General features: G+C 32.6%; 1 protein-coding gene across 1 annotated transcript in view; it reads right to left on the bottom strand.

The window, feature by feature from the left end:
* The window catches only part of LOC145274323 (uncharacterized), a 46,401-nt gene extending 46,003 nt beyond the window's left edge, over positions 1 to 398 (bottom strand). Inside the window, exon 1 of the mRNA XM_080127432.1 lies at positions 104 to 398. Coding sequence (XP_079983558.1) covers positions 104 to 168 — 65 coding nt within the window. The 5' untranslated portion in view covers positions 169 to 398. The remainder of the gene's footprint in view (positions 1 to 103) is intronic.
* Between the last annotated feature and the right edge of the window lie 20,333 nt (positions 399 to 20,731).

Genomic DNA, 20,731 nt, shown 5'->3' on the forward strand with positions numbered 1-20,731 from the left:
TGGAAGAAAAACTCGAATAACATGTAATTAAAAAAATAAAGAAAAGAGAAGAAAATAGCAATTACTTTCGTAAATAAATACTTTTTTATTAACGTTTTCATACCTTTTAAGTTCGACTGGGGGTGAATTCACGTCTATGACGCAAAATAAATTCATTTCTTCGTCCATATTTTCAAAGGATTTCAAAAACTCTTTCCTTCCACATGAGCTGAAATAAAAATGAGCTTGAATAGAAAATAAAAAAAATTGATTTAAAACTTTCCTCCTTCTCCTCCGCCAAAAACGCGTCCTTTATGAAGACTTTTTACAAAAGTGGCGCGGACAGAAATTACTGGTCCGTTCGAATGTTGGCGCGCCACCAACTACTGGCCGCGTATACATTATTATTAAAAGCTTTCACTTACTTTCGTAATTATTGTTTATTTATTATTATTATTATTATTATTTTTAATAATAATAATAATAATAAACACTTATTAAAAAATAATTAATTCTCAAAATTACGTTTCATTTAATTGTTATTTTAATTACATATTCATAGACTTTAAGACATGTTTTTTAAAAAGTTTTATTTCATTAAAACTAACACGACAATAATTGGCAGCTGTTGTTGCTGTTGTTTTTCTTTTCTGCCGTTTATTATTTCACAGGGGAATATGAAAGTGTAGCATCTGTTCTGTTTCAGGGAGCAATCCCCCAGACATTATCTTCTTTCGGAAGTGACAGTGAGTGTATGGTTATATTGAAGCGGTTGGCTCCCAAATGACGGCTAAATTTTATCGATTAGTTTTGTCTGATTTTGTAAACGGTGACAGAGCACTATTAATTTATCACCTGATTTTTTTCCCCCTAGACTTTTTTATGGTGCTTATTCGAATTGGCACATCTGGCGGTAATTAAAAGTAAGGAAAATACAGAAAAATATTTTATGATGTACGTACTCGATACAGAACGAAGATGTCATATTCCAAAAATTACTGAATATCAAGTATTTTTTTTTCAAGAAAATCAAAATTTACGATTAAGCGAGTCGTAGTATTTTCGTCCGCCATGATAAAATCCGATGAAATAAATAAGGGGGAGACAACTCTAATCGAAGTGTCGAGGTCAAAAATCAGCCTTATATTTAATACAGTTTAGTAGTAAAATCGCTTAAAATCGTAAATTTTGTTTTTAGTTAAAAAAAAACTACTTGATCGATATTGGTGGAATATAGGTACCTTCAACGCGCGCCACAGTTTTACCCCCCCCCTATGTAACACGTAATTTAATTTAATATTATCATCCTAACTTTTTTACCATTTAAAAGAAGAAGCTTCAAATAAACTGCTTATATTTTTTATAAAAAATTTTTTTACAGCATACAAAAATAATGAAAATGTGAGACTAAAACCGTGTTTACATTATCAATGCTTTAAATATATATTTATATATATAAAATCCCCTTATTTATTTCACTTACCTTCAAGTTGTAAGTAAAATTGGACATAAAATCAATATTATTATGTTAAAGAAAAATAAACACTTTTTCTTGATATTTTTTCTCGGTAATATAATTCTTTGAATTACTACAAAAAGACACAAGTCTAAAAAATAATTATTTTTAAAAATCTTTAAATGATATTAATTTCAAATATTACACGATATGAAGTTTAAACAAAGATATTTTTATAACAGGTTTCCAATATTAAAAAATATATATTCATATAATAGAATATATGACTTTTGATATAATAAAAATCGAAAATCCAAAATTGGCCTTAAAAAATTCGTTTTTATTTGATTATTTAAATTGATAGGGAGTGAACTTTATTTTTGTGCCATTTTCCAAAAAAGTATGAAGGCCTTTAAGCAAAATTATCTTTATGTACATAAGTGTCAACAGAAGATGTTAAAATTTTATTTTATTAACTATCGTCTGTGCAGTTGGTTAAAAAAATCTATTTGTTTTACAATGTAAATATGAAAATCCGATAGCAAAAAAAAAGTTACTTCCATTAACACTTATAGCGCCAATGCCCATCCATAGAAATTGATAAAGAAAATAGTAAACACACAAAATGATGACATTGCTGTTATTGTGTAAAATGCTGATGTTTTGTGAAATATAATATCTTAGTTCTGTAACAAGTACATGCATCTGTATTTTCTTTACTTTAAATAGCCGCCATAAGTGCCAATTTGAATAAGCACCTTACCTTTCTTCTTGTTTTGCAAATACTTATTTGTTTTCTGATTTTTGCTGAATAAATTGTAATTTTTTTATTATTTTGCAAATAATAATTTATTTTTTGCAGATTTCTTTCTTTTTTATTTTGATTTTACAAATCACGGATTAATGTTTTTGAGCATCTAAAAACTTTGTATATCTTACTATTAACAATAAGTCGTTAACAGGATTTTTTGAACAGGCACTCGAACTTGAGGTTGATGGTAGGGTTAAGAATGTGTATGTTTTATTTTGTAAGAAATAAATAATAAAATCAATAAAAAAAAAATAAAATTGAAATATATTACAAATTAAACATTATAGCATACCCAACATAGAATATTGCCAAAGAACTTTTCTTTTATACAATTGATGAATTTGCTTGATGGATTAATTCTATATAAAGCAGAAAAAAATAATAATATTTGCAAAACAAAGATTTAAAAAATCTGCAAAAATCAAACAGCAAAATTAATACAGTGGATTAATTTACTTTGTCACCGCTTGCAAAGTCAAACTGAAATTTGCAGCAATTTGGGATTACCTACTTCAATAGAATGGGGCCTACTGCTTCTCAAAATGAACTATGTCTATTTTTATATCATCCAGAGTGCCTCTTTTGGGTGGGTGGGTATTTGAAGAGCTAGACTTTCCAACTTAATCTATAGTCCAATCATATATTAGTGTGTTGCAAGTGTTGTACCTATTCTGTTTCAGGACACCATCCTTCCAAGCCTTATCTCCTCCTTTCCAAGTTGACCAGGGGCTTATTGTCTTTCAGAAGAAAGGGCAGAAGAAGTCTTTGCCTGTTATCTGAGGCAGCTTGTTACAGAAGGCCGGATCGGTTGAATGTTGATCAACTGTACAATTAAGAAAGTTGACAAAGAAGAGAGAACAGATGCAGATAAATAGTTATAAAAGAAATGTGTATTTATTTTGCCATAAAATACAAGAGGAAAAAACATAGAAGAACTGAAGAAAGTCGATTGAGGAAGATTCTGGAAGCAGGAATGTTGAAGAACTGGAAATGTTGTACCTGGGCAACAGTGGAGACTGGATGGACAGGATTGCGAGGAAAGGCTGGAAATGTGGAAACTGGATCCTGGACAGCATGGAGTGATGTCACACTGAGATTGATGTGAACATCCCTGAGGTGTGATGAAATGTCTCAAGTAGGTCTGGTTCATGTGTCTTATATTATGCTGATATCTTTTTAGGTTATATGCAAATGCATGTTAGCAAAAGTTAGCATTTTGGAAGATAAAAGAAAATATGTGTGTACATAACAATACATTTATTTAAACTGTGAATTGGCACCTCATGTATCTTATATTATTGGAGATTGCTGTAAGAGGAATAGTGTGAGTAGAATAGTGTGATTAATCCCAGTCAAAGGGGAACAATTCATGAATATCTAACATATTCGGGTTTTTTACAAAAACTTTTAAAAAAAACTTTTTATTTTTCATCTATTAAATGTATTTGTTCATTGCCTATATCTGGATAGAAGCCTGATTGTTTTTCCTCCCTTTGTGCGATTATTTTACAGAAGAGTCACCACTTATCAAGGCCCGGAGGCCACTCGAGGATAAGAATTAATGGGTGTACAGTAGTCAATGTGATTATAGCGTAGTAATCTTAAGTAGTGGAAATTTTTTAAATTGGATTACTTGGGGAGACGGTTTATCGAGAAATTTTATAGTCAGCAGGAAAGCAGGCAAACAGAACATAATTCCATAGGCATGCAGTTCTAAGAAAGAAGCTTTGTTCATGGAATCTACATTTAGGTTTAGGCACAGATAAAGAGTAAGGGAAATTATTGATAGTGGTTTTGGCTAGACAAGTGATTTCATGAAAGTTTGCCAAGGGAAAACCATAGATTGGAGATCAGACGAGCACTTGCCATAAAAATAATGATAAAGCAGAGACAGACTCACAACGTCTCTTCTGTGGGAAACAGGTTGCAGGGAAGAGAAAAGGGCATCACTTATTAGGCTACGAAGTCTATTTTGAATTCTGTCAAGTCAGGATAAGCTGCTTCGAGCAGCTCTTGCCCAGATGTGGCAACAGTACTCCATCATTGGATGTAACTAGCTTTTATATAGAGAGAGAATTGCATCAGCAGTGAGATATCTACTGGAGTGGTAGAAGGATCCTACCATTTTTCCAGTGACCTTGGCAACGGATTTGATGTATGTGTTCCATTTCAAATCAGGAGTAAAGATCATTTACGACCTTTGATGTGTTGCCATAGATGTTAGTGTCGTCAACATAAATGTCATCAGATGATCTTAGGATGTTATTTGGGAAATCATTGATGTAGATCAGGAAGAGAGTTGGGCCCAAGATGGACCCCTGAGAGACTCCAGCATTAATACTGTGAGCTTCTGATTTCTGCTCATCAACCACTACTCTTATGAACCTATCTGACAGAAATGATTTAATAATTGAGAAAACATTTCCAGCTATACTGTAACTGGATATCTTATGAAGTAGACCTTTATGCCATACCCTATCAAAGGCCTTTGGTATGTCAAGAGCAATTGCCCTAGAAACGAAGCCTCCATCAAGAGATTCACTAATTCTATGAGATATAACTGTTAACATATCTGCAGTAGATCTAGCAGAACGGAAACCATATTGCATGTCACTAAGAAGGTTATTTTTGCTGAGGTGGTTGACTACTTCTCTATTTTTCTTATTCTGTTTTGTGCGTTTTGTGTTTGACTATTTTCTTCATTAAATACTAGTGGAATCTGTGGAAATTCCACAGTGAACTATTTCATATGTAATATATTAATGTTAACATTCTGTGGATGTTAAGTGTAAATGAAGACTCCTTGTTATTATTATAGTTCTTTTGTCAAAATTGCAAAAATATTTATCTAAGCTAACAGAGACATCCGGCATAGCCTGGTCATAAAATACTTAATGCTTAAATATGATATTTCAATTTATGCAGATTTCGTATATATTGTTATTGAGTCAATTTTCAATCGATTCTTATATATTATAAAGTTGTGATTTCAAAAATAAAAAAAATATATCCATATTACTTGGGTGCATTAGTTCGAATCGAAACTGAAACCAAAACTTATGAACAAAAAAAATATATATATATATATATATATATATATATATATATATATATATATATATATATATATATTAGTGATGGGACGATGCCAAAATTTTCCCGATTCCGATTCCGATTCCGTTCAAAATTTCCGATTCCGATCCGATTCCCGATTCCGATTCCGATTCTTGTAAAATTTATACATATTTAATTAGAGATTTTTTTTGTTTGTTTTTTCGTAAATTTTCAAATTATTACATAAACCCCTGGTTAATGTCCGCGTATATTTTATCTCAAATGTTTGCCTTGTAATTGATTAAAAATTGTAACACAACAAAACATTTATTTTGATTTTAAAACAAAGCTATATTGTACCAGTTCGTATTTACTGTATAACATGCTACTTACATGAATAGTGGAAAATATTCGAAGATTGGTAGGCAAAATAAGAAAACGATGTAAGAACAATATATTTAACAACGCCACTTAGCAAAGCCACATCTCATTGTTACGAACGAATTTCTAAATAATAATATTACTATTATGAAAACCATTTTTAACGTGAGATTGCGTGAGCTTTCTGTGCTTTCTCTCGCAGCTAAATCCCTATTCCAAAATGAAATATTACTTTTATAGATTACGTGTTAGAACATTTTTTTAATTGGCGGAAAGAAAAGCGATCATTTAGAATTTAGAGTGTAAGATCAGTTTCGAATATAAATTTAACGTAAAATGATCATCATTTCTGGCCATCCTAATTCTTTATGGATATTAACTAAAGTGTTTCCCACTAAATTAAGTTCGGTTTGCAACGTTGTAAAACCATGTGTAATCGCTTAAAAAGTAGACACCCTATCCCCAATAAGCGCACATAATTTAAAATTGGTAACACACTACAGCTCATGTTACGTTATATTTATTTGTGAAACTGACCGTCTATTTTAAATTCCTAATCGTTTTATATTAGTGTTGTGTCGATTAATCGGAATCGGGAATCGGATAAATCGGTAATTTTGGGGGTATCGGAATCGGTATTGGAATCGGAAAAATGTGTGCCTAATTTCCGATTCCCAAATCGATTCTTTTAATATTTTTAAAAAGTTCATTTTCAATTGTTTGTACCGATTATAAATATTTCTTTCTTTTAAACTATTAGTAAAACTAAAGAAGATCTAAACTTATTTTATATGCGTAAAATAAACAAAACAAAAATTGAAACTTTGCGAAAATTCGCTATGTAACCTTTAGAAGAATGCAGTTTATTTTCAAAGTAGCGAAAGAATTGTCTAAAATTAAAGAAATATTTTGCCCAGAAAAATAATATCAAACATTATTGCTAATTAAATGAAAAGTAGAATATAAAAGTGTTGGGTTTTGTCGGTATGTTTGCTGCTCCCTCACTCGGCAATCGGTATTGACAAATATAACAAGCCGTGCATGCATGGTCCCCTTCTATGTGAGGAGGGGGGATCGAATAAAGTGATAAAAAAAGTGATACATAACTGATAAAAAAACAATTTTGAGTGAAAAAAAAATTTTCAAAAGTTTTCAGAAAAATGACTAAGTTCAACTTTTGCTCCACACCCAATATTAGCCCTAAAACCTCCAGGGCTTGTGACTCTGATTTTTCCCAGGGTCAGTGATACTTCCATCAGATGTATATCAGGTATGCCCATGGTTTTGCCAAGTTTCAGAAAAATCTAATGAATGGATGAAAAGTTATTCTGAAAAATATGTCAATTTTGTCTATTTAGAGTCATTTTGAGGTATTTTTTTTACCTCTTTTGCCCCCATGGGGGAGCTGATTACTTGTAAAAATGGACAAACGGCTATGTTTCAGGCCTTAAGACATGTAAATTTGAGTTCAGCACCATAAAAAAACACTAAATAGAGATACATAATCACATTTTAGACAAATATGAAAAAAAGAGCCTAAAAAAGGGGTGGTTTTTAGCCCTAAAAGTTCCCGGGGGGCGCAAACCAGAGTTTTGCCAAGGTCAGCGATACTGAATTTACATTTGCAACAATTGCCTTCACATTTTGGACAAGTTTCAGTAAAATCTAATGGACGGGAAAAAAGTTATGGGGCCAAAAGTGTCATTTTTGCCATTTTGGGCATTTTTGACCCCTTTTCAGCCCCTGGGGGAGCAACGAGAGTTTTCTTAAAAAAAAAACTCGATGTTGTGCACATCTACGTATTGGAGTACAACTTGTGGCAAAATTTCAGAAAAAAGTAATGGACGGTTATCCAGGAATCATCCGGACGAACGGACGAACGAACGGACGAACGGACGAACGCCACTGAAAACTATAGTCCCTCTCCGATAAATCGGGGGGACCAACAAGGAATGGGCAAAATTGTGAAAAGGCTTGGCCTTTGATTTAATTTGAAATATGCTTCCAGTGTGATTTTCTTTGATTCTGCCGGTATTGTTTATGTTTATACTTAAGGATTGCTACGACGGCGCCAATGCCGTCTGAAGCCGAGGCCTCTGTGAGATATATATATATCACGGAGGCCTCGCTGAAGCCCGCCAATCTCACTCAAAAGTTGAGTTGAAAGTATTATGGGGTAATTAACACCTTCGATGCCGTTGGTTTCGACAACAATACTTTTTCACACCCACTTGCCAAATTTCTCAAGGAGTTTAATATGAAAAGATTTCAAACGAATAGAGTTTTATTTTATTTTCCTGGAGCCACATTGTCTGACACCGTCACATTTTTCGGAAAAGTTAAAAATATACATGAATATCTCACAATGAATTTATCAAAGTCTGGATAAAATAGATAAAGAGAAAACATTTAGAAATTTTTCAGATTGAAAAAGAAATTATATTTACATTTAAAAGTCCCCCCTCATTGAAATTCTACTTCTGGACGATATTTGTAAACCCACTAAAAACCAAATTATTTTTAGATCTAGGATGAAGCTCTAAACTGTCTTCACGTATTAAAAAAAGGGTGCTTGTGCAGTTTACACTATGTTAAAAAACGAAAAATAAAAAAAAATATATATTCTACGTACTCGTTATGGAATGAAGTTCTCATAAAAAAATCACGTAATTTCATCAAATAGTTTTTATTTTATGCCGTAAAAACGATTTGGGAAATTCGGAATCTTCCTAAAAAAAAATGCGATAATTAGTCAAGGGAGCGTAAAACAAAAACTATTTAATGAAATTACGTGATTTTGTTATGAGAACTTCATTCTATAACGAGTACGTAGATCTATAGAGTTTAGTTTTACTAATAGTTTAAAAGAAATAAATATTTATAATCGGTACCAGCAATTGAAAATTAACTTTTGAAAAATATTCAAAGAATCGATTTTGGAATCGGAAATTATACACAAATTTTTCCGATTCCGATGCCGATTCCGATTCCTCGAAAATTACCGATTTAACCGATTCCCGATTCCGATTCCGATTCATCGGCACAACACTAATATATATATATATATATATATATATATATATATATATATATATATATATATATACTAGCATTTCAGCCCGGCGTTGCCCGGGTGTTTGGATGTGTGTGTTGAGCAAAAAAAAAAAAAAAGTGGTAGTAGGAAGGCAGGTTCAAACCTGTACTGCAAAGAAGAAAAAGAATGAGGAAAAAACCTGCTGTCTTTGCTGTTATGACCACCGCCAAACCGGAAGTGACGTAGGTTTTAATTAAGGCTAGACAATCGAAAGGAGAGGATGACTTTCAAAAATATTGGCAAAAAAAGCGACCCCCCCTGTAGAAAAGTGCCCAGTTGAAGGTGAAGATATTAATGTTTTTAGCCAATTTTTCGATATTTGTTGTCTGAAAGGTCGAACTTCAAAACAATACTGATCTCGTAAAAATCAATCGCCTCTGTCAAAAGTTTTAGGCAGACATGCAAACATACATACATTTATATATTGGTAACTAAAAATTTTCGACCTAAACCGATTAAAAAGCTTGCCCTATCTCTGAATACCCTTTATGTAAAATTTCAAATGTTTAGACCAGAAATTGTCTGAGTAATTTGGTAGAGACCGCAGAGTTCAAATTCCTTTAAATTTTGACCCCTATTATGACCCCTTAAGATTTATTGTTTTGGGCTTAAATAAAGTTATTAAGTTAGATCCATGTCCAAGGAACCTATATCTAAAATTTCAATTGTTTATACCCAGAATTGATGGAGGAGTTTGGTAGAGTTCTCAAAGGTTAAATCATTGAACTTTGACCCCTTACCAGCCAAATTTCTGGCCGAAAATGGATTAGAAAGATTTTCCCAAATCTCAGTAGCCTGTATATCAAATTTCGAGTCTGTAGACTTAAAATTGACAGAGTTATTGCGTAGGGAAATGTACACAGACACACATACACAGACATACAGACACACAGACACATTCATTTTTATATATATCTATCTATCTATCTATCTATATATATATATATATATATATATGGTCACTATAAATAGAACCTCGATGCCAAAAAGAAAAAAACAACAAAACATTTTCTTTTTGCCGTTGAGAGGTTCTATTTGTAACGACCATATGTAACTGTTTATCCTCAAATAATAATATATATAACTGTAGTTCCTTCTGCTATAATCGAAACTGAAACCAAAACTTATGAAGAATTCTTGGTAATATTATTTACAAAAAATAGAAGACTTGAGTGCCATCAGCTATAATCGAAACCGAAACCAAAACTTATGAAGTATTCTTAGTAAAATTATTTATTACAAGAAATGGAATAACAAGGTCATAACAATTAAACGACAGTCACTCTGAAGAAAAAAGATGTAAGCGTAACACACAAAATAACACACACGCTATTCTATTAATGCATGGATATTTTCATAGTCGTGTAGTTCTGATGATATGTGATGGATTTTTATTTGTTTTTAGAAGATGATGTCTATTGCATCTTAGATAACTCTCTTGTTCCATTTTTATTAAATATGAGCCAGATTCTTCCAATTTTTTACCTACGTTTCCTTTCTGGTTCCATTTTCCATCACATTATATGCAAACTGTGACGTTTTTGTTCAGACTTAGTAATTCATTAATTTTTTTGTCTGTTTCAGGTTTTTTTAAAAAATTATTTTGCTGTGCAAAATGTTAGAGAGATTTGTCCTAAGAGTCCTTTTCATCAACTGTTGGGCTAGTGACAATGATTTTTATTTTAATGGAGTAGTTCTTAATGCTAACATTGCTAAAAATGGGTCCTGGTTGCTTTCACAAGATTTTCTTAATGTCCTTTTTATAGTTTGTATGTTTCTTCCCACTAGAGTATTCATTTGTGGATGATTTGGACTCATTGTAATATGCTTAAAATCACATTCCTTAACAAATTGTTTAAATTTCATTGATCCATATTTTGGTCCATTGTTGCTGATCATTATTTGTGGAATAATAAATAAAGTTTTTTATTTTGTTGATCATTGCATGTGACTTACATTTGTTAATAAATATCTCATCATGTACGCACACGTTTTTTTTTTTATCCTTCTAAAATGCTAGCTCATTACTAACATGCATTTGCATGTCTATCTATATCGATAAAAGTAAAATTGTCAAAACTGGGGTCAAAGTTAAAAAGAATTTGACCTCTGCGGTCTCTACCAAATTATTCAGCCAATTTTTGGTCTAAACATTTGAAATTTCATATAAAGTGTATTCAGACACAGGGCAAGCTTTTTAATCAGTTTTTGGACGAAAATTTTGCTGACAAAGGATTAAAGTTCAAAAGATTTGACTTTTGTGGTCTCTAGCAAACTATTCAGCCAATTTTGTGTCTAAACATTTGAAATTTTACATAAAGAGTATTCAGACATGCAGCAAGCTTTCTAATCAGTTTTTGGGCGAAAATTTAGCTGGCAAGACGTCAAAGTTTACAGAGTTGATTTTTGCAGACTCCTCTGCCAATTTTGGGTCTAAACACTTGAAATTTTAGATGTAGGTTACTTGGACATGAGTTAAATTTTTTAATATATATATACATATGCACATAAAGTTATGAACAGTAGGTAGGGCCTCAGCAAAGATAGGCTGAACTACTAATAACCTATAAAGATATCAACATAATATAAAATGGTGTCAGAAGTGGGATTTTTGTCTTCCTGCTTAGTCATCATCGACATTTTGTTTTTTGTTATCTTATTTTTCTTTGTTTTACAAATCATAGATATGTTTTCTGTATCTTATGTAACCATTATTTTTTAATGTCTTTTGGTTTCTTCAGCACTGAGGCCTGCTTGGTCTGCGTTTTCCAAGTCCAGTGATGTTTCTCTTGAAATTCTTTCCTGTAGCATATTATCATTAATACCTCATATGAGAATGTCTTTCTTTAGTCTGTCTGTAAGTTGTCCAAACTCAAATTTACTACCTTTTTGCCGCAATTCCATAACTTACTCATTGAATCTTTGATTTTTGTTTTGTTTGAAAATTAATATGTGAGAAAAGTTAGAATAGTATGTATCAAATATTTTGATTACTTTTTCCAAGTTAAATTTCTACTCTTCGCCATCGAAATTGAATGTATTATAAATTTTCATTCCTTTGTTTCCTATACAGGTCAATAAAATTAATGTTTTTACCTTCTCTGTTTTTTTTTTAATCTGATTCTGTGGTTAATAGAAGTAACTGGAATTGGTTTTTCAATCTTTCCAATTCTTTTCCGAGGTTGTCTGAAGAAAAGCTTAATTCCTTTGGATGCAAATTTCTGGGAGTTCTTTGTTCCTTTTATGCCTTCTATGGCCAAGGGCTGGGTCGACAGGAGACAGAGGATTGCAGAAAAGGCTGAATCCTGGAGCAAGGTATCGATGATCATTGGAACAAAGGACCAGACGTTGGCAGATACTTGATTGTTGTCTGTTTCAAATGTACATAATTTTACATGATTAAGATTTTTATTTATATTGAATAAAATTTAGTTAAATCAAATCGCATTCCTTTCTTTTCTTTTTTAAATGTAATTTTAAGTAAATAATTAACATATTTTAATGAAATATTTAATTACTTTTAATACATAAACACACAACTTTTCTTTTTTGAATTTTTTCTTTTTAAATTAATATTGAACTAGCGGAACCTATGGAAATTCCACAGCAGCATCTTTCATATGTAATATATTGCTGTTGAGTATTCTATGAACGTTCAGCATGAATGGAGACCCATATTATTGTATTATTGCAACATTGTTGTACCTGTAGCCCTTTTGTTAAGATTGTAAAAGTATTTACCTGAGGAATCTGGTTAATGTAGTGTCAGAATATATCTGGTTAGTGTAGTTTATCTTCAATATCCTTATAGGAGTTTGTGACATATTTCCATTGTATGGACGCCCGGCATTAATGAAAACCCCACAATATCTTTATATCATCTTTAGACAGAACATATACTGTCCTTGGATCCAAGCCAGAAGACCAAGAAGGTATATTTTAGTTTTATGTACGGCCCAAAAATGACATCATTTTTATTTTTTTTATTTTTTTTACTTTGTGTCTTCGGTGATTGGGAGATCCTATTTATTATAAAGGAGGATAGAAGGTGATAACAAACTATGAAGAATAAATTAACATATCTAGATACTAATTTAATGTCCGTAGTACATTATCACCTTTTATACTCCTTTTTAATAAATAGAATTACCTGATCAAATAATTTATAATCTGGAAAGCATGGCACCCGTATATACATTGAAGGTACTACAGTATTAATATATACATAATACAAATTATCAATCCTCATCACAAAGAATAAATAAACTCCCACTTGTTCTACTGCTTCGTTTCTATTCGTGCACTGCATATGTGTGTCATGGTTTTTACTCACTCCATTTTATTTCAATTTTTTGTTGATATTTATTGGATTCTATCAGTTAGAATTCGATGCATCTAAAAGGTTATAAAATTCTGTATAGATTCCCGAGTTCAATAAGACATGCCTGAAAGAAGGCCGAAGGTTATATCGGTCAGAACGTTGTAAGTAAAACAAAAAATAAGAATGGTGTTCTGAATAATCCAAATAATACAGTTTATTCATTCGTTATGAAAATAAAATGTGGTATGATAGTTTTTTGGAACTCCCCACTTCTTTGTCAGCTGGAAATTAATGTGTTTGAACCACTGATTTGAAGCAAGTACGTGTTAATACAAATAAAATGGATACAATTTAACATCTTGTCCAGGACTATTTTTTTTTTTTTTTGATATATAGAAATTTATATACATACAGGGCCGGGAAAAAAAAAAAAAATTATTCAGTTGAATCCCCCAACAAGTTTTGAGAAAAAAAACTTTAACTTTATTCTTGTTGTGGGTTTCGTGAATACATCAGCGATATTTTGTTCTAATGATATGTAATTCAAAATAATGGATTCCTTTTTCATCTCGTTTTTTATGAAATGGTATTTTATATCTATATGCTTAGATCTTTGGTTGATTATCGTGTTCTGTGCTAAGACTATACTGGCTTGATTATCACAATTAATTACTATGGGGCTTTTAGTTAATTCTGGCTCTAAAATAGTCTTTAGGATATTTTTAAGGTAGAGTGCTTCCTGGGTCGTGTGTGTGATTGCGATAAATTCTGCTTCATACGTAGAGAGAGATACAATCTGTTGCTTTTTAGATTTCCATGAAATAATAGGCCCATTTTCTGAGAGTCTGAAACAATATTCAGATATACTCTTTCGATCTTCGTCATTTCCCCAGTCTGAATCTGAAAAACCTTCTAATTTTAGGGGATTTCTTGATTTTCTAAATACTAACTTCTGTTCTTTAGTTCCTTTTAAATAATGCAGGACTTGTTTAGCTCTGTTTAAATCCTTCATTGTCGGTCGTGATAATTTTTTGTGACAGTTTTGTTATGTCGGGCCTGGTTGCAGTCATTAAATATATAAGACTACCTATAATTTCGCAGTACTGTTTGTCATTTATTATTTCAGATTCTGCGTGTATATTTTTGTTAAGATCATCTTTGACTGGTGTAGAGCGTTTCTTGCACTCTCCCATTCCAAATTTTAATAGTATTTTGTCAATGTATCTCGATTGATTCATCGTAACAAGTCCTTTGCTTTGAGTAAATTCTATCCCCAGAAACCGGGATATTTTGCCGAGATCGGTCATTTTGAATCTTTTACTTAATTTGTTCTTAACATCGGTTAACATTATGTCACAATTTGATGCGATTAAAATATCATCGACCCACAAAACCAAAATCAGTAGTTTATCGTCTTTGTGTTGGGTAGATAAACAAGGGTCTACAGCGCATTGTCTAAATTGTTGTTTAATAATATAATCATGAAATACTGTGTTCCAACACTGAGCACTCTGCTTTAGACCATATAATGATTTGTTAAGTCGCCACACGCTATTTTTATTTTTCATTATAAATCCCTCTGGAAGGGTAATATAAATTTCACAGTCTATTGGGGCATTCAAATAAGCATTTTTTACGTCCATTTGATGGATGTTTAGGTCATATTGTGATGCGATTTGCAGTAAAATTCTGATTGTCGTTAGGTTTGTGGTCGGTGAAAACGTAGTAAAATATTCTATACTGTAAATCTGAGAGTACCCTTTAGCAACAAATCTAGCTTTTTACTGTTCTACACCTGATGCTGTAGTCTTTTTTGTAAAGACCCATCTTGTAGAAATAACATGTTTATCTTTTGGGAGAGGTACTACTGTATAGGTATCATTTTCTGTTAAGGCATCTATTTCTTTTTTCATGGCAATTTTCCATTCATCACAACATTTTGAATTAATTGCTTCATTAAAGCTTTTTGGCGCATTTTCCATTGAATAGCAATAGTTGATTTGATAATCTTTTATATTGTCGACCACAAAAAAAATCGGGTCGCCTTCTATTTCTTTTGGGATATCTTTCGACTTTATCATCATCATCGTCATCATCATGGACACTCTTGTCTCCGTCATTTTTATCATCTTCGTTTGTTTTAATTATTTGAGGGAATATAATTTCATCTTCTTCATATGACGGGTTTTCGTCTGTAAAATTAAACATGTCTGTGAATTTTATACATCGGATTCTTTTTATTTTATTCTTTTCTGGAAAAAATACTAAATTGGCTGGACTGTTTTTATCGTATCCAAGAAATATACCTCTGTCGGCTTTAATATTCAATTTACTCTTTTTATCTATACATGCGAAGCAAGTTGAACCAAATATATGCATTCTGCTTAAATTTGTTTTTTTACCACAGAAAGGTTCATATGGAGTTTTAGATAGTGTTTTGTTAAAACACCTGTTGCATATATAGGCTGCCACCATAAGTGCATACGTCCAGAGGTTTTTAGGGAGTTTTGATTCAATGAGTAGGCATTTTGCCATTTCAAAAAGTGTCTGCCATGCACGTTCAGCAGTCCCGTTTTGGTGTGGCGATCTAGGAGTTGATGTTTCATGCCTGATATGATGGTTAATTAGTAAAAGTTCAAAGTCTTTATTGGTGAATTCCGTACCATTGTCAGAGCGAATACACTTGACTTCACCGTAGGGAGCCATGTCAGCTAGATATTTTTTAGTTGCTAGCAGGGTATCAGATTTGTTCTTTAAAAAGTAAACCATTATTAAACCTGAATGGTCATCTATGAAATTCAACACATATCTATAATGTTCAAGTCACAATGCACCATTTATAGGATTTTTTGGCCTTTTTGTCTGGTATCTTGCTTTGATAGTTTGTAATTTTCCCTTGCGTACAGACGTCGTAGTTGAAGTTTTTTGATGTTTGTATTTTCATTTCATCAACTACAGTCGGCAACTTTTTGATATCAGGAATATTGCAGTGTCCAAGAATTTTATGCCATGTCTGTAGATCATGGCAGGCGGTTTTCGATGGGACTACGCTATTTAAATAATATAGTCTTCCATTTTCTTTAATGTCGAATACAGTTCCATTCGGGTATACCAGTTTTGATTTATTGGGGCTAAAGTTTATATTTGCACCTTGTTTTGTGGCAGCTTGTACTTCTGTACAATATATTTTGTTTAATATATTTTGTTTAAATTTTGGGATTAGAAGAGAGTTTTCTAAAATACAGAACCATAGTTCACCTTTATTGTTCTTTAGCGAGATTTTAGCATCGCCTCTTTTCAAAACGATATCATTTACTCGACTCCCGTCAGCTAGTTCTACAAAATGATTTTGTGGCTTAAAGTTGGGGTCAAAATTGATAAAATCAGGTTTCTTTGTAATCACATGTTCGTGGCCCCACAATTGACAAGAAAATTATTATTGTTTGTTGAAGCATTAAACGTACACAAAAATAAAAATGTATGTTCGCTAACAGAGCTCTCTACATTTTTAATGGAGTCGCCATTTTGAGTCCTATATCTATATTGGAAACTCTTGTGATTAGGTTGTCCACAATTATAGCAAATAATTTTTGTATTTTTCTTAGGAGAAAAATTGTTTTTGGCAAAGTTGCGGTTTTTATTCCTGGCATGAGTATAATTTAATTTTGGTGTTTTTATGTGTGTATTTTTAAATTTCATGATATTTGTGGATTCGTTTTCTCCTGTGATCATTTTTTCAGTTTCTTCGTAACTTCTGAGTGCTACCTTGAATTGGCTAAAAGTCATGGGTTTTTCTTTCTGGGTTATCACGGTGGTAAATGGCTTGAAATCACTCGGTAATCCCTTAAGGATCATGGAAATTAACAGACTGTCACTTATAACTTCACCAGACATTTTTAAAGAATTTGCAGTCATTTCGACTCTTATAATATAATCAGTAATAGTTTCAGCTTCCATTCGTTTTAGAGAGGTCAGTTCAGTATATAAAGAAATAATTTTGGGGTTTCCTTTTGGTAAATAATGCTCTCTCAATATGTTCAATGCTTTGCAGCCATCATCCAGGGCTTCTCTCATTACCAGTGATAGACTTTGGTCATCTAAACACTGTATTAATTCCGCAAAGACAGTTGTGTTCTTTTCAATGAAGTCAGGGTCGTTTCTGTTTTCACGTTGTGTTTGAAGTACTTTGTGTAGCTTTTGGATTCGTAGATATCCTAGAAATTTAACTTGCCACAATTCGAATTTTGATTCGGATCCATTGAAATAAAGACGCACACTGAAGTGTAAGCCATGTTTAGTTTCAGATGGTTCGTTGTTCTAAACAAGTCTTGAGAGGTGACTGGTTTACAGTAGACTGAACAATTTCCGATGGTTCGTTGTTACATACAAGTCCTGAGAGGTGACTTGTTTGCAGTAGACAGTTCTACAGAGCAAAATATTCTTACCGTGTCGAGACGGAAAAAAACATGTGAAATTGCTATAGAAAAGGTTTAATATTTATGGAGCAATTCTGGTTTCTTATTGGTTGGTAGCAGAACGTGCATTAATTCAATTCGTCAGTTCCTAGCACCATCGTTTATAAATAGAATCGTCCGACTGTGTGGGATCATACCCCATTACACGTCCAAAATATTGCAACACATAACCTCTAGAAGTGTAAGCCATGTTTAGTTTCAGAACAGTTTCCGATGGTTCATTGTTCTAAACAAGTCTTGAGAGGTGACTGGTTTGCAGTAGACAGAACAGTTTCCGATGGTTCGTTGTTCTAAACAAGTTTTTCGACAGAGAAGATAAATATAAATATTTTATTCATGTCAAAATAGATATTGTTTGAAACCAGAGAAATATGTTTTGCAGTTAAGTTGATGACAGGAAATTTCACGTATCACCTTGTCTAGCCTTGGTGAACTCAAAGTTGGATGTTAGAATTGACATCTGCCCTTGGAGTCGTGAGAATCAGAATTCAAACCTCAGGTTTGGGAAATGTACCCACGTAAAACCTGGGGCTTTTTGATGTCGTGGCGAAATCTTATTGGCTGGGGAAAATTTCCACCCCATCCACATGCCTCACTCTATATATGACTGTAGTGCGAAAATTAGTCAGATGGGATTACTTGTTGAGTTCTGAAGGAGTTTCGAAGTGTGTGACCGCTCCCAAAGATACGTGACCCCTCCACCTTCCTCATCTGTCACCGTCTGTGAAGAGATTTGAGACTTTGAAAAGACTTACAAAAAACTGAATGAGATTTGTAAAAACAATTGTACATAAAATTAAGCTTCAGTAGAATAGTCTACAATTGTTTGTTTTTCTTCCTGCCTGCTGCTTCGATATTCGCTTTCAGCATACCAGATTTCATGTGACCACCTCAGAGAAGACTAGACGACACAAGCCGAGAATTCCAGAAAAAAAAGTGTCTCAACCACCTTCTCACAGAGAGGAGTTACACTTGCAAAAACCATCTTCTTGAATTTGTCACAATAATTTGATGCTGCATGTGTATCAGCAGACCGATGTTCACCTGACATTGTTAATTGTCTTATACCATGTCTACTCTTAAAGCTCCTAAGCCATCCTTCACTGAATTTCATATCTTCAACTCTTTCTTAAGAGATTTTGCTTTAGCAATTAACATGGCCCCAGATATTGCTACACCTTCATTGCGTTTTGCTACAAACCACTCATGCAATATTCGATTGAATTCAACTTGCTTTGGTCTGCGAAGAGTCCTTCTTTTGACATGTCTTTAATTTGGAGAGAAAGGAGCAGCCTTCAATATTTCCTCCTTTTTCTTTTTGTGTACTTCCAATCTTATAATCTCTCAATATAACGCTATTTTCAACTCCAGCATCTAATTTTTCTATAGTTTGACGTTTTTCGAGTAAAGTTAGTGTCACTTGTTTTCTTTTAGAGTTGCAAGCCATTGTGATGGGTTGTTTTACACTATTTTAAATATAGCAATCTGAAAAAAAAAAACTTACAGTTAGTGTAAATTAATTATCAATAGCTAATCTACATTAATTACATAATACCAATATTAACATTTCTGCGCAATATCTGACTAAACCATGTAAACAGTTTTACTGCAACTCCGCATCAAATATGCTATACAATTTCAATGACGAGACAGTTCAAGTTTAGAGAAAGTCCAGGTTTAGAAGAAGTCCAAATGAGAGAAAGTCCAACTTTAGAGGAAGTTCAAATTAAAGAAGCTTTACTGTATTAGATATAAAACAAAATACAATTTTATTGCACCTGTGCGTTTATTTGGCACCAAATTTATATCTCTTCAAACATACATACACACACTATAGCAAATAGGGTACTGGCACACCTTACGAACCAGATTTTCATAAATGTTCCTTATGGCTCGACCAGAAACTGATACAAACTGCTAGAATATGCTGAGCTCTGTTCAAAATGATCAGATAATCAGAAAGTAATAACAAAGCGATTAGCCAATAAAAAGCTAAGCAAACAACTTTTAATAAATTGGAAGAAAAATATTTAGTTTGTAATTTTAATCACTCAGAAGAATGGAGCACATGACAATAAATCTAACTATGTTGGACAAAGTATTACGCTGAAGCAAGTCATAAATCCTCAAAATCATTTACCTGTGGACACACGACATGCCCACTAAAAAAAATCTGAAGAGAGAATATGAGATGGGCTCTGAATACACAATTATCAATTGGAGGAATTAACTCTAACCCCAACCCTTCAATCTTATCCTAATGTTCATTTTTTTAAACTTATGTTAGGTTATTATATTTTAATTGATTGTTTTCCATTTTTTTTTTAAATTATAATTCGTATTCAATAAATATTGTTATTTTCTGTTTGCTAGCGTTTTTAAATTTGATCGGTGTTCTCCATTTTCTGGCAGTTTATATCAGATGTTGTTTGAGCCCGAGTGGGCATTTACATAAATCTGGTTCAACAGTACTGGCAATATATTAAATTTAAAATCTTGTATTCCTTATAAATAAAATTTATTGAATAAATGATGAAAATTTAATTAAAAACTGAATAATTTTTTGATTTTCAATAATTAAAAAATGCAGCAGATTGGTTTGCTTACTCTTGTGTGAGCTTTGTATTGCTGTGCTTCGATTATAATTCAGCACTCTGAATGATATAACCAGAAATGAATCTTATGACAGCTCCAATGCATACGGCAGATATAGACACAATTTTATCTCTCCTCTCTGTGCACATCTCTTTTTTTCATTGACCAATCAGGTGACATTGGAACAGCACTATCAGCTACAGCCGATAAACATTGATAAAAAATGGGCAGTTTTGACACTTGTCAATGATTTGAGGATTTGCCATCATCCTTACAATCAGATGGCCTTTTGGCCAAGATCAAAGTTAAAATTGGGCTTAAGTAGGCACCCCTCTCCCACCACACACACATAAATACAAATTTAAAGGGGTAACCATGATAAAAGAGGCTGGCCGAGAGAAAAATCATTTAAAATTTACAACAGAGACGAGATGGATCAACCAACCTCACCATCCCCCCTTCTTTTTTAGTTGGCCTTGTGCCTAAGTTTTTTGTTCATTTTCCCAATTGTATTTTTTTTCCTGTGAATAAAAAAATTAATATCTCAAAGTGTAGTATCTGTTCT

Source organism: Euprymna scolopes, chromosome 1 (assembly GCF_053919585.1).
Source record: "Euprymna scolopes isolate OS-2025 chromosome 1, ASM5391958v1, whole genome shotgun sequence".
In the NCBI taxonomy this organism is placed as follows: domain Eukaryota; kingdom Metazoa; phylum Mollusca; class Cephalopoda; order Sepiida; family Sepiolidae; genus Euprymna; species Euprymna scolopes.